The 14,940-nt window shown below is 52.5% G+C and overlaps 1 protein-coding gene across 1 annotated transcript in view; it reads left to right on the plus strand.

Annotated features, from left to right (window-relative positions):
• The first annotated feature begins 874 nt into the window (after positions 1-874).
• Positions 875-14,940, plus strand: part of RIMS4 (regulating synaptic membrane exocytosis 4) — a 52,961-nt gene continuing 38,895 nt past the window's right edge. The window contains exon 1 of the mRNA XM_070420877.1: positions 875-1,173. Coding sequence (XP_070276978.1) covers positions 1,077-1,173 — 97 coding nt within the window. The 5' untranslated portion in view covers positions 875-1,076. The remainder of the gene's footprint in view (positions 1,174-14,940) is intronic.

Genomic DNA, 14,940 nt, shown 5'->3' on the forward strand with positions numbered 1-14,940 from the left:
GTGTGTCTTCGGAGTCTGAGTGCCCATGTGTGTGAATTCTGGGGTGTCTGTGAGTAGTGTCGGTACATGAGAGTGTGTGTGCCCGTTTGACCTTCTCTGTGGGTTTGTGTGAGATCTGAGGGTCTGTCTCCCTGTGTGGCCAGTGGTGTCTATGCTTGTTGCTCAGTGTGTGTGCAAGTCTCTGGAGGTGAGTCTGTGTACCCACGTGCATCTATCTACCTGTGTGGGTCTGTGAGAGTCTGAGGGTGTCTCTGGGCGGATCTAACTGTGTGGGTCTCTGGGTGTCTGGAGTCTGTCTGTGGTTGGTTCCGCAAGTGTCTCTGTGAGTGAGTACATCTGGGTGAATCTCTCAGGTGTGCGTATGAGTCTGATGGTGGCTGTGATGGATTTTGCAAAGTGAATGCAATAGAGCGGGTGCCTGTTTGAGCTCCTCCGTGGGTTCACGCGTGAACCTGACGGTCTCGCGTGCCGGTCCCTCCTAGTGTGTCCCTTCTGAGCGGGTCTGTGTCCCTGGGTGCGGCCTGTCTCGGTGGGTGGGTGACCGGACGCCTGCATCGGGCCAGTCTGAGGGCAGCGTGTGGGGTGGGGCACGGCCACGGGACCGGGTCACAAATAGCCTGGCACACCTCTCCCTTGGCGCACACCTGCCGGGCTCGGGGCGGCGGGCGAGAAGGCCCCTCCCGCGCCCTCGGGGCTCCCACGCCCCGGCGCGCGGCGCCCCCTCTCGCGGGCGGCGCCCATTGGCTGCGGCGCGGTCCCGAGCCCGCCCCCCACAGCCGGCGGGGGGCGCCGCGGGCCAGAGAGCGCAGCGCCGCCGCCGCTGCTGCTGCCGCCGCCGCCGCCGCCACCAGGGCCAGCACCTCCGTCAGCACCTCCGCCGGCGCCGGGAGCACAGCGCGCCGCGGGCTCTGCACATCGCCGGCTCCCGGCCACCCGCCAGCCCCGCCGCGGAGTCCCGCCGGCCCCGGGCCGCCGCCACCACGCCGCGCGCCGTACTCCGCGTCAAGAATGGGGCGGCCAAGCTGCCCAAGCCGCCCGCCGCCGCCGCGGCCGAGGCGCCCGGCGCCGGGGCCGGCATGGAGCGCTCGCAGAGCCGCCTCAGCCTGTCCGCCTCCTTCGAGGCGCTCGCCATCTACTTCCCGTGCATGAACTCCTTCGACGATGAGGACGCGGGTAAGCGCGCCGCCCCCGCCCCCCCCCCCCCGGTCCCCCCCTCCCCGACCCGGGGGGCTGTCTCGGGAGCTGAAGCCGGAGGCCCCCTCCCGGACCCGGTGCGTCCTTAGAGGCGGCTTCTCTCTTCTCCCACCCGCCTCCCCCCAGTCCCGCTCGGGGATGCGCCCCACGGTCTCCTTCCTCACCCCCGGGACCCCGGGGTGTCTAGAAGGCGGTGTCTTGCAGCCCCCGCCGCCCCCTGGGGACCCGTAGATCCTCTGCGTTCTCCCCTTTCCCGCAGGTGGGCCCTTTAGGTCGCCCGCGCCGGCTCTCCTGGCTCACCTGTGCCTACTGGGAGCCCCCTGGCTTGTCCCTGGATCGGACCTGCCACCCTTCCTGAACCTCTGTGTGCACCCACTCCTTAAACCCGGGGGCTTTGGCTGCCTCACCCCCGGGGCTCCAGTGCGCCCCCCACCCCCCGCCATTGGAGGTGGCGCACAGACCTCAACTCTCCATCTTTTTCCCGGCTGCCTCCAAATGCTCCCTGCCCTAGACCCCCTGCCCTGCGGCCCAGGCCTTTAGCACCCACTTGTCTCTCCTCCGCTTCTCCTAGAGGCGGGGTCTCGGGACTCCTGGTCTTATCAGATTGGAGCGGATCCCCAGGGTGGAGTGGGGGGAGCTGGCCGGATGACGGCCTATCCTCTCCTTTCCAGCCCGCTGGTTGGGGGCGGGGGGGGGGGCGGGGAGGGGGGCGGGTAGGAGGGCGCCAGCTCTACACCTGCACGCCCTCCGAGTGTGCCCCTGACCCCGGTGCTCTTGTCCCTGGAGTAGCCTTTTCGGATGGGCTGAACCTGGGCACCATCCAGCGCCCGAACCTCTGACACCCTGGCCTGTGTGCAACCTTAGCCAGAGCCCGAGGGTGGGGAATGTAGGGGAACCTGCTCTTTGGGGCTCTGGGACCAGGCAGAGGGAACATGAGGGTTCTGGATCAGGTTCTGCCCTGTGGAAGCAAATTCACCAACAGGTGGGGTAGGTAGAGGGCTTGGGTGAGAGTTCCCCACATTGGGAGTCGGAATCAGGTTCCAGCCTTGCTTCTCTACTATTACCTGTGACCTTGGGCAAGTCATGCCACCCCTAGCCTCAGTGTCCTCATCTGAAAAAGGGGATGGCAGTGCCTCAGACACAAGGGTGGAGTTAAAAGCGTCCTGTAAGCTGAAAATCTGAGAGCCTTTATATTCAATCAGGGGTCAAAAGGGAAGAGGGGTGTATGTGGTGGAGAGGAGCAACATAGCTTCATGGACACTCTTGAGAATCTGATGAAAAAAATGGACTATCTGTAAAAAAAAAAAAATATATATATATATATATATATATATATATATATATACATGTGCACACCCACAGAATTTTGTCCATAGTTTTAGGAAGTCCATGGGCCCTGTTTAAGATTCCTGCCTGCAGGGGTCCTCCTCTGGTCAACCTGTTATCTGATAACCATGGAATGGAGCTGTGGGTCATGTGGGTCACATCTTCTTGTTGGAGTAGGAGGCAGGTGGGGAAAAAGGAGAAGACTTTGTTGGCTAAGTGAGTGAATGAATGGCGGGGGGGCGGGGGGGGGGGGGCAGACCCTTGGCAGACCTGTCTTGCTGTAGACCTAGAGATGGGGGTGGGGTAAAGATGGTTACTGCAGAGCCGTTTTACAGAATCACCATTTTACAGAAAAAATAACTGAGGCTCAGGGGCTTAACTTCCCCCTTCAGGTAGCTGAGGGAAGATGTACTATTCTGGACAAGGCAAGGTGAGGAGGAATGGAGGGGCTCTCTAACACAGAGGCCTCCATTGGAACAAAATCAGAGAGAAGAAATCAGGTGAGTATGGGGGCTGGGGGAGGGAGCCCTGACTTGATGGTCAGGGGTTCTCCTGAAGTTCAGCAGGCCACTTGGGTCTCAGGAGCCAGGCTGGGCAGCAGCACGGGTTTGTAGGAGCATCCATGGCAGGGACAGTTAGGTTTTTCTCCAAAGTCATGCTCTATGTCATGGGTCAGATGCCTTGGTGATTGATATTGGTTGCAGGTGACCTGCTCTGGTTTCACTTAAGTCAGAATAGGTAACTTTGTGTAATGTTAGAGATTTTTGTAAAGGTCCGCCTGATGTTTTTTTCAAGTGGATTTCTTCAAATTCTTAAGGTTTTCACTTGGAAAAGACCTAGAAATCATCTTGTTCAACCTTCCCCTCCCCCTCCCAAATGCATGAGAGAGAGAGAGAGAGAGAGAGGAGAGAGAAAGAGAAAATATGTATATATGTACGTGTGTGAGAGACTGAAGCCCTGGTGTGTGTGTGTGTGTGTGTGTGTGTGTATGTAACCCAAGGTCACCCAGTGAGGCAGGCACAAAAAGCCGAGAGTAAAATCAGATTCTCTTTCCAGTAAACCACTAGCCCTCTCTCTGAAAGAAGATTTTTAAAAAGCCAAATCTCACTGTGTAGAAAATGGTTCCCAGGTGAGGAGGCCCCAGGGAGCGGCTGACAGCCAAGAGTTTGTTTTGGGCATCTCATGCTCACTGTCTGTTCATCTTAAGGGACGCTTCAGGTTTCAGGGCGGGGGGGGGGGGGGGGGGCGGGGGGGGGGGGGGCGGGGAGTAAGTCAAGTTTCATTTCCAGAAGACTAATGAGCATCTGGTGAAAATCGGAAGTAGGGACCGTTGTCTTGGTGCTTAATTTCTCTTGTTCTTCTCAAAGTCATTAATTTTCTCCTAAAAAAAGCCTTTTGGATTTATTCTTTTAGAACAGCATCGCGCTGAACTAATTTCTAAAAGCAGCTTGAATAATGTCTCAGATACTGGACAGAGACTGCTTCAGGAGGACTGTCCGAACCGGGTTCACTCCACTGTCCTCTTCTCCATTCCCGCCCCACGTCCCCTTAAGGGCTCAGAGGTGTGTTTCTGAAGGCCTCTGGCTCATCGAGGTGCCTCCCCTTTTTGCTGCTTCTGACTCCTGTCGGAGGTATCTTTTCCATCAACCAGAATGAGCCACAGCCATCCTCAGGGCTTACCTGCCACCCTTAGCTGGTTTCCTGAGAAACCGTGTGAGGAGGAGACTATTTCACTAGCCTTAACTGGGCCAGAGCACTTTCCTGTCTTGGGCTTGGGAGGTTTGGACATTTTGTGGGCAAAGGAAGCTGCCCCTTCCTCCCACCCCTTTCTAGCCACCTTGGGGCTTGGGATGCTGGTCATGGCAGATTCCTAGAATTCCTTTCAAGAAGCATCTTCCCTTGCACGCTTAGAACTCCTTTCTTACGCTGCTTTTGGCCCTTTTCACAAAGATGCTGGGTTTTAGGAGTATACTTGGGGGCATTTTTGTGTTTGTGTCTCCATTGCTCAGCCTTGCTGGCACTGGGTTTGTAATTGGGGAGGAGCTAGACATGGGACCTTGGCATTCTCATCTGTCTGAGAAAGAAAATAGTAGCATGGACCACATAGGGTCAACATTTAAAAAATGATTGCCTTTGACTAGCATCCTCCTAGGCACTTTAAATACATTATTTTAATTCTTTCCTCATAGCAACCTTATAAAATGAACACTCAACATCCTCATTTTTAGATGAGAAAATCAAGGCACAGAGAGAGTGTTCGTTCAAGGTCACTCAACCAGGAAGTGAGGGAGTTAGGATTTGAACTTGAACAACCTGACTCAAGCATCTATGCTTCTAATTATTTATTATGCCGTTTGTGCTATGCAAAGGGTTTAATACAGTCAGTACCTGGCACCAGGTAGGCTTGCAATACCTGTTAGCTATTTTCTGTCTTATTACCAAGACTTGTTTCTGAGCATGATAGTGAAAAAGACTCTGTGGGCTTGAGGAAGGGGAAAACCTGATTCTCAAAAATGTTAGCTTTTATAATTGTTAATAAGCTAATTTTAGTGCATTGTTACAGCAATTAAGGCAGAGTTTGGCGTTCCTTCTTGGAATTGGTTTAAAGATGGAAATTTGGGGGACTTGCATGCGGAACAAGAGGGTGGGGAGCAGTGCAGCTCCCTGTGTCCCTGTTCTTCCTGAACAGTTAATTTCCATCACATGTATAGTCCTAGCCCTGCCACTCTGCCTTGGAGCACAGCTGGGTCTCCAGTTTTCAGCAGATACCAAAGGCGGGTGTTACATCAGGGTCTGGACTTGAGGATGATGTCCCTGAGTCTGACCAAGTGGTTTTGGTGTCCAGTTCTCCCCCGCCCGGGAGAAGGGCGGAGAAGCTAGAGCAGCCAGCTCTGATTTGCCCAAAGGATGCTTCGATCCAGCGCGCAGGGAGGAAGTTGCCATGGCAACACCGGCTGGCTACCGGTCCCTCTCCTAGCCATTCGGGCAGCATCTCTGGGCTGGAAAGCTCTTTATGGCACCTCCCTCTTCTACTCGGGCCAAATCTGGTGGGTGGGGTGGCCTGGTGGGTGGGTCCCACAAACAAATACCAAAGCCCACTCCCCTTCTCTTTGGACAGACCGGAAATGGAAGGAGGTTGTCTGAGTTACTTCTCCTGGGTTGTGGGGCGGAGATACCCATATCCTGCCAGACCGATCCTGGCAGGGGGACTCAGAGCTCCATCCCCCCTCCCCCATTTACGCCACTTGGCAGAGTTCTCTTTCCCAGACCAAGTTCTAACTTTTGTCCTTGAAATTTGACCTGAGCTTTTTCTGGGAAACAAAATGTCCTGCTGTTCCACCCCTTCCCCCTGAGATGGTGGGGACAGAGTGCTTCAGCCCTAAGAGGGGGTCTGGACGGGTGAGGAGGAGGCCTTAAAATATCCTTTGGGGTCAAGGCCACTTGAGGGCATGAAGTTGAAGTTGTGAAGCCTCCATTCCCACCTTCATCCCTAGGGTGGACCACTTCCTGTCCCCTTGTCCCCCTCCCCAGTTTACCACCAAGTGCAGTAGTCTCCTCTATGTGTTGGGCGTTGGGCAGAACTCCTCTAGATTTGGATAACTGAGGCACGGTAAAGAATTGAGCCAATTATTCCCATGGTTCAGGTTGTGAGAATATGGACCCAAACTACTTTATCTTACTCCAATTACCCTGAAATTAGTCTCTCAGAAAAATCAGGTTTCATCGCTTCCCTCATTACATGGATCACTGGCATAAGCATCTGCTCTGATGCTGTTAGAGCTCTTTTATTTTTACTGATTTTTAGAGAGTGAGGAAGGGAGACACAGAGAGAGAAACATCGGTCAGTTGCCTCCCGTACACGCCCAACCAGGGATGGAACTCACAACCTAGGTAGGTGCCCTGACCAGGTATCAAACCTGCAACCTTTTGCTGTGTGGGACGATGCTCCAACCACCTGAGCCACCCGGCCAGGGCAGAGCTCTTTTCTTAAATTCTCTCTCCCTCATGAATCTCCTCTTCCCTGTCCCCAAGCTGCCAGACTCCTGACTCCAGCCTCCATGCCTTTGCTGCTGCCAGAGGCCCACCTGGTCCTGTTTGGTGGGAAGGGGGAAGGAGGGATCCATCCACCTTGTCTTCCTTTGAGCATGCTGCTGCCTCACTCCCCACCCTCCTCCATCCCAGAGGCAGAGCCAGCTCTAGCTGAACGCTGAGTGAGGGTGAGTGAGGGTGGGCAGAAGAGCGGAGGAGAGCGAGGGGATAGAGAGCTTCTGTGTCAGCTGGTCTTCTTTCCTGTCTCAGGGCCTTTCTTTGCGTTTGCCTCCTCTTCATTATGGCCTTAACAACCATCACTTCAGCATGTCCTTTAAGAATTGTTAGAAAGGTGCCAGTTTTGGAGAATCTGCTCAAGTGGGGCGCAAACAAACATCTCCCCCGCTGTAATCTATTCTCTGTCCGGCCCCCCCCCCCCCACCCCCACCCCCGCTTTCAGATCTACAGTCAGTCCCACTGTCAGAGCCCAGTTGCCACCCTCTTGCCACCTGGAATGACCAACCAGCCGCACTGGAGTTCTCTTTCTCCCCAGCCCAGTTTAATCCCTGGGGTTTGAATTTGACTTCTCTTCGGCTCTGGGCCTCCGTTTCCCTATTAAAAAAAAAAAGTTAATTCCCTTTGTCTGAGCATCTCTCAGGGTTGTAAAAATAAAATAATTGGAAGGCTGCTTGGCTGTGCTTGGTGCTTTCCGCGATCTCACTGAATCATATAGCAACCAGAAGACAGTTATTGCTGCAGATGTACCCATTTGGCAGATGAGGAAAAAGGGCAGCTTGGAGTAGTTTAACGAGTCTCTGGGGTTGCATGGTGGTGATTCAAACCCGGAGTGTTTGACTGGATAGGCCACCCTCTACCTCTTGACGTGAAATGAGATTCCAGGTGGGAAAGGGCTGTGTAAGCCCTGGGGTTGTGCTTGTGCTATCAAAACAGCAAGTTTTGTGGTATAGGGGCCAGTTCCCATTCAGATGCCCCCCTTTAGGGTCCGCCATCCCGCTACAATGTGCCTCAGCCCACTGGAGTGCCTTCCTGGATGATCCCCATCACGGGGCTGCCTGACCTCCTTGAAGAATCCAGTTGTCTGCCCTGGCCCTGGGGGCCGCGATCACCTGCCTCTCCAGACTGATGTAGGCCAGTGCTGGATTATATTTAACGCTGTGCTATTTCCACTTGACAGCTCCCGAGCACCATGCCCCCTTCCCTCTTCTTCCTCCCCCCGCTTCCTCCCCCCCTCCCCTTCTGATTCACTTGGAAACTGAGAGGCTGATGTCAGCGCCTTATTCTTATTCTTAGCCCCCGTAATTGTAACTGCATTTAGCAGTGCGCACTTCATTAACAGTTTCTGCGAAGGGGGAGTGAGAGGAGAGGACTGCGTGGCTGGGCAGGGACAGAGTCGGGTAGGGAGGAGCAGCTGCTGCAGGGACCCTGGCCAGCTGCCTCTTCTGGATGGACCAACTGGGCAGGTTCCAGGCCTGACTTTCCAAGACTGGCGGTCTTGGAAGATGCTTAGAGAGCATCTAGTTCATTCCCCTTGTTAGGCAAGGAGGGAAACTGAGGCTCAGAGAGGCAAACTGTCTTGCCAGGGTCACATGTTACAGAGCCAGGACTCTGGCCTCTGAGTCTGGATTTTCTCTTTTGGTATTTATTCATTCAACTAGTATGTAATTAGCTGCTCAGTGCCAAACAGTTTCTGGGAATATATCGGGGAACAAGGCAGACACAGTTTCTGCTCTCACAGAGTTATGTTCTGGGGTGGGGGAGACAGACAATGCACAGTTAAGCAATTAAAAAATAAATAATTTTAGGTTGTGTTAAGTGGAATGAAAATAAAACAGGTTAATGGGATAGGAGATAACATTAAGTAAAGTCGTCGGGGAAGGCTCCCTGAGGATGTGACATTTGAGTTGAGGTCTAAATGGTAGAAAGACAGCAATGGAAATGTGAGGGGATAGAGTGATCCAGGCAGAGGGAACCAGCTGATGCAAAGGCCCTGAGGTCAGTGTGATGTGGGGTGTTCAGGGAACGGAAAGCAGACCAGCATGGTTCGACACAGTAGGCGAGGGGAGACAAGGTCAGAGAAGTAAGCTGGGGGCAGACCGTTCGGCCTTGTGGACAGTGACAGTTATATCAGGTGGGGAAACTGAGGTCCAGAGTGGGAAGAGAGAGAGGCTGAGAACAAGCCTCCTGAGCCCTGTCTTTTTTGTTTCTTAGACAGAGATGGCTGTTCCTTTAAATGCACCACGTGGCTTCCTTTCACATCGTAGCTGAAATGGTACTGTGGAGGTCTGGGCAGGGCCCATCCTGCCCGCCCTGCTCCCCTCCTCGAATCTCCCCTGACCCAGCTGTATAGCTTCCAAGGCGGATGTAGCTGTGAAAGACCCTGGGGAGCTCCCGTGGTGGGACAGAAAGAACATGGTTTTGGAATCCAACAGATCTGAATTTTCTTCTTGCCTTGGCCACTTCTAAGTTGTGTGACCTTGAGCAAGTGGCTTCACCTCCCTGGGACTCAATTTTCTCATCTGTAAAATGGGAGCATGATAATACTAAGTTCTTCAAAGGATTATTGTGAGGAACAAATGACATAGTGCACAAAACGTACCTAGCCCAGAGCCTGGCATGTGGAATAAAGGTTTTCTCAGTTATGAGGACTAATGAGATTGGGGTAAGAATAGATGCTGGGCACATAGTAGATGCTCAGTTAGTGGTAGCTGCTGCAGTTATTGTAGTTATTACTGTCCGTTTTCATGGGACAGAATAATTTCGGGGGCTCGTTAAAACACAGATTGCTGGGCCCCACCCCAGAGTGTCCCATCAATTTGGAGTGGGACCTGGAAGTCTCATTTCTAACAAGTTCCTCGGTGATTCTGATACTGGCCCAGGGACCTTGTATTGAGAACCACTGGGTTAGAGAAAAGAGCTGGAGAGAAATGAAGGGTTTTTCTCAAGTTTCAATGTGTGTCTTAGATGCTAGGACATGGTTTTTATGTCCTGTTTTTATTACATGGTCTCAGATCAGATAAGCCTCAACTGCTGCCCTACTTTGCACTGAGTTGAATGTGTAGGACCTCATAAATCCTTTTGGAAGGCTTCGTCTGTAGGAATGATAAATTAGTAGACATGAATTACATATCAGGCCGTAATATCCTTTTGCAGGATATAAGACTCAGACAGCTCTGGGGATTTGGAAGGGTTCAGATCTGGCACCTTTTACTGGGGGAACAGGACACGGCCCCTGTGCTGCGTTGGGGGAAGGCAGGGCTGTATGTGAAAACCACGAGGTTTATTTGAGGACAAGCCTCTGCTGGGAAGAAGTAAATCAGAGGAATCAAGAAATTATCCATGTAAAGGGGAAAAATGCTGGGAAATGCTACCAGGGGAGTTTACTGAGTCAGTTACATACTAGTAGATGTTTCTCAGAAAGAGGTCGCTGGTAATTTTCTAGGGAAGGTTGAGATTTGGCTCGGATTGTAGGCAGCGGGGACAAACCTTATGATGTGATAAGATCCCTATCCATCCCCATAAAACTCAGAGTGTGAAGACAAAGACACTGACAAGTAGTTTCCAGGTGGGACTTGTCCTGAACGAATGGGAAATAACTCTGAGAGGGGTGACTCGGGTAGCAAGAGAGCACGGACTTGGGAGGCCCCAAACCTGGGCCCGAGTCTCTGCCCAGTCCTGGCTGTGTCTCTTGACTGTGGTCGGTAACTGTTCTGGGCCTCGGCCTCGTCCTTCACAAAATGGAGTGAGTAACTCCTACCTCGTGAGAATGGAAGGAGTCCGGGTGGATAACGGGAGCGCGCTGCCGGGGGGTTGGACCCTGGCTCTGGGCTGGCTCCTCGGTGTTTACTGTGTGCCTGGCTGCATCAGGAGTCAGGAGAAGAGGTCTCGGCACAGCTGCTGAACCTCAGCGTCTCCTCCGGCCACTTCCCTTTGTCTTTCAGGCCTCAGAATCTCTATCTGCAGAACTAGGGTCTGTGGGCTTGGTTTAGATACAAACCGAAGGTTCCAGAACTCAGAGGACACTTGTCCAGGCCCCCTGGCTCCTCCTTTGGGGTCCTCCCCCACTCTGCTAGAACCCCTCCACAGTCACTTTCATCCCCAGAGCGTCCCCTCCTGCCACAGTTTCTCTCTAGCTGATCCTTGGCTGATTGGTCATTGAATAATTTTTAAAAGAATAAGTACGATTTGAATTAGGTAGTATATGCAGATGGTAAAACATTTTAAAAGCATGAAAAATACCCAGGAAAAAGTGTCCCAGGCACCTCCATCCTCTGACTCTCCTGTCCCCTCCTTGGGACAGACACTGCTCTCACAACCCTTATGTGGCTGCTACTGACAGTCATATGTTAGCTGGTTAAAAAGTCGAAGAGCATCGAAGGACATTCAAGAAAACATCAGCCTCCCTCCCACCTCAGTTACCAGTCTCGCTCCCACAAACTGTCACTGGTCTTTTATGCTCCAAGTTTTTTCTTTAGTTTTCAGTTATCAAATTCTTATTAAGCACTGTGGTGGCGCCCAGGCCTGTGCCAGGCACTGAGGATTTGAGAGTAGTCAGGTTATATTAGGCAGTTTGGTGTGATGGTGGTTACATTATGAACTCCACAGCAAGATGGCCTGTGTTTGAATCCTGGCTTTGCCGCTTGTTGGCTGTGTGATCTTGAGCAAGTGACTTAACCTCTCTGAGCCTCAGTTTCCTCAGTTGTAAAATGAGCTAGTAATAGCCCCTCCCTGTTTGAGGGTGTCATGAGGATTACATCCTATATAATAAAAGGCCAATATGCAAATTGACCAAACAGCCGAACGACCGGTCGCTATGACGTGCACTGACCACCAGGGGGCAGACACTTGATACAGGAGCTGCCCCCTGGTGGTCAGAGTGCTCCCACAGGGGGAGTGCTGCTCAGCCAGAAGCCGGGCTCATGGCTAGCGAGCACAGTGGTGGTAGTGGAGGCCTCTCCCGCCTCCGTGGCAGCACTAAGGATGTCTGATTGCCAGCTCCCCATGGGGGGAGCAGGCTTAAGCCATCAGTCGGATAACCCCCGAGGCTCCTGGACTGTGAGAGGGTACAGGCCAGGCTGAGGGACCACCCCCTCTCGAGTGCACGAATTTTGTGTACCAGGCCTCTAGTGAGTAAATATTTGTGAAATGCTTTGTAGAGAGCCCACACACAGTAAAAGTGTATCAGAAGTGTTAGCTATTACTATCTTTGCGCCTTCAAGGTAAAGTCTCTCTGAGGTCATCTACACCTTTTCACTCAAAACCCAAAGAAGGATTGCATGGTTTGTCCAAAACCTCACAGCAGGTCTCTGGCCAAGTCAGGAATAGAATCCACGTTTCTGGACTGCCTGCTGGGCCTTTTTCTCTCCCTGGACCCTAACAGCACCTGAGGCTTCAAGTCCACACCCTGCGTTTCCAGCACTTGGTGTCCCTGGGAAATGCCACCTGGAGTCACTCTGGGAGTGGGTGGGAGGATGTGTCACTAATTGGGGCCTGTAATGGAAATTAATTAGTTACTCAGCAAATGTCCTGAGAAACATCTTTCATCTGTCTGGGCTCGACACCAAGAATGGACCAGGTGCCTCAAGGGCTGGGCTGGAGAGTTATATGATGCCACCATATCCAACCTGTCCCAGGCTGTAGCCCTCAGGCCAAGAAATAAGGTGCTGGCAGCAGGAGGTCGGGCCAGCGGTGATTGAAATGGTAAAGATGAAGGATATGGGCAGCGGACTAACAGCATCGCTCACTCCAGCTCAGGGACGAGGCTTGTTTGGAGAGAAGGTGGCAGGATGAACAGGAAAACAAGTTTTGGGTAGGGCCAGACTACTGAACTTCATATTTCCAGCTATTTGTTATTTCCAGGCAAAATGGACTCCTCCATTCTTGGTGGTCTTGCTTGCATTTTCTACCTCCATGCCTCTGCTTGGGCGATTCCCTCTTCTAGGATTACACCCCCCCCCCCCCCCCCCCCACACACACACACACACAAACACACTCCTTCAGGGCTCCAATGCCACCTCCTCCAGGAAGTACGTACACCTCTCTTCTCTCGGGTGGAGGTGATCATTTCTCCTGGGTACCCACATGCTCCTTGGGCTGCTTTCTCTCCAGTGCTTGCACAATCTGGCCTCTGTCACTTTTCCACTGCCACAGTGTATGCCACTCCAGGTCAGGGACTGTGTGATGCTTGTCTGCATTTCACACAGGGAACAGTTTGGAGCTAAAAGGTAGAGCTGAATCCCAAATCTCCCTCCCCTTCCCACTCTCCTTCCCCTCCATTTCCCCCTTTCGTCCTCCAGTAGTTGTTGATGGCTGGGCCCTATTCTAGGTGCTGGTGACCCAAGGCAAGCCCAGTCTTTGCCCTCAGGGCCATTGCAGTCTGGCCATTTGTGGGGGCGGGGGGGCGGGCGGGGAGCGGGGAGAACTGACCTGTCTGGGATGGGGGGACGAGCATGGGAAGGGACAGCTAAGCTAAGGGATGAGTGGAGTTGGCCAAGTGAAGGCAGGGGAGTGGGACCAGATGTCATAATGCTAAGAGCATGGGTTTGGGAGCCAATTATGAGTGGTGGGGTTTGAATCCCGGATTCTCTTAGTGTGTGTGGCTGTTTCCCCCTTTCCTCCCCCTGCTCCTCCTCCTCCTCCTCCTCCTCCTTCTTCTTCTTTTCTCTCTCTCTCTCTCTCTCATGCACATGATGGAAATATTAACCATAATTGCTTCTGCATGGAAGAATTATGGGTAGTTTTTGCTTTTTGGTTTGTGCTTTTTTAAAAATATTTTTCAAAATTTTTTATAATGGATGTGTTATGGTTAAAATTGAGAGGTTCAGAGTCTAGAAACCGCACTTTCACTGATAGTTGTGTGACCTTAACCACGTTGTTTAGTCACTCAGTAATTCTGTTTCTCTCGCTATAAAATGGGGATAATGATGATTAACATGTGGCACCCATCACGGTCTGACATTTCACCTCCATAACTCGTTCAGGCTTCACAACTGCTCCGTGAGGTAGGTACTGTCACTCCCCCTGTTTATAGATGAGGAAACGGGCACAGAGAGGTTATGTCTGGTGCCCAAGATTGCACAGCCAGCATGGGTCAGAGGCAGGACTCACACCCTTTTGTCTGACTGCGGAGTCTGAGCTTGACCACTGGGCTAAACTGCCTACCTCCCAGGGTAGCGGTGAGAACAGTGCCTGGCACATAGGTAGTGCTCTGTTAATTTGGTTCTTATTGTTAGCAGCTGTGCAGAGGCCAGCCTACAGTGGGCACAGTGTTCTGAAAGCCCCAGGAAAGAAGAGTATGTGGTGGGGCAAATAACAGGACTGGATCATCCTTGGTCTTTAGAGTCAAGGTTCTTTGACTTGAGCTTGAAGGGCAGTGGAGCCCCTGTTGGGTTCTGAGCAGCGAAGTGACAGATTCAGATTTGGGGTTTGCCAAGACCTCCTTGGCCGCAGGCAGGAAGCATGGAGCCAAGAGGCCCCAGGATGGCTCCCTTTGGTTATAGTGACTGTCCCCAAAGGACTGACCATGCCAGCATGGAACCCACACACCGCGGTGATGATGTGATCTGGTGTCTGGACTGGCTGCGTGGGCCAGAGCACAAGACACGGGGAAGTCAGGAGTGTGTCACCAGGCTGGTCTGGTGATGCCGGGAGGCTGGGAAGAGCCCGTGTGAAGGCAGGAACAAATTACTCTCCTGGAGACGAGGCCGGGCCAATTCCTGCCGCGTTACATTATTAAATTCGTAATCTTCATTCTAATACTTTCCAGCAGTGAATAAGAACCAAATTTAAAATGCCGGCTTTACATTTCTGGAATGAAGCTCTTTCTCAAGAATTCTTGAAACCCATAATTTCTCTCCAGAGGTGAACATTTATGTCTTTAAAAAATTAAATTAAAAAAATAAAGGAAAACCACTCTTTAGTTAAAGGTTGGGTTTACAAGGTTGTCTGTGACCCTAATCCTGGCCAGGAATTGGGAGTAGGGTCTGTATGTCTCCAGCCCCAGAAGGGGCTCAGGGTGGGTCCAAACCTACAGGTGCTTGGTGCTGCCCAAGAAATTTAAACCCCTAAACCTGGGCCTTGCTAGGGAAGGAAGAAAGGTGAGAGAGGCCTCATGCCCACCTCACCCCCACGTGGTTGGCAAATCTGTTGATTGGTGAAAGGGTTTGGTAAAAATCGGGCCACAATCCCCAAAAGAATTGACTCACGTCAGTCTCTTGTGAGTTTTCTCACAACCTGTTTGGGGAGTGGTAGGCCCGCTGCTGGTAGAACCGTGGGCTGCGTGCGTCATTGCTGCCTTTAGACTGGGAAGAAAGGCCCTGATGGGGGTCACTGTTGGGTGGCTCTCCAGCCTTCCTCACTGGGGCAAGTGGGGTT

This window comes from Myotis yumanensis, unplaced genomic scaffold (genome assembly GCF_028538775.1).
Source record: "Myotis yumanensis isolate MYYU_CA2020_CCGP unplaced genomic scaffold, mMyoYum1.0.hap1 SCAF_7, whole genome shotgun sequence".
NCBI classification, from domain to species: domain Eukaryota; kingdom Metazoa; phylum Chordata; class Mammalia; order Chiroptera; family Vespertilionidae; genus Myotis; species Myotis yumanensis.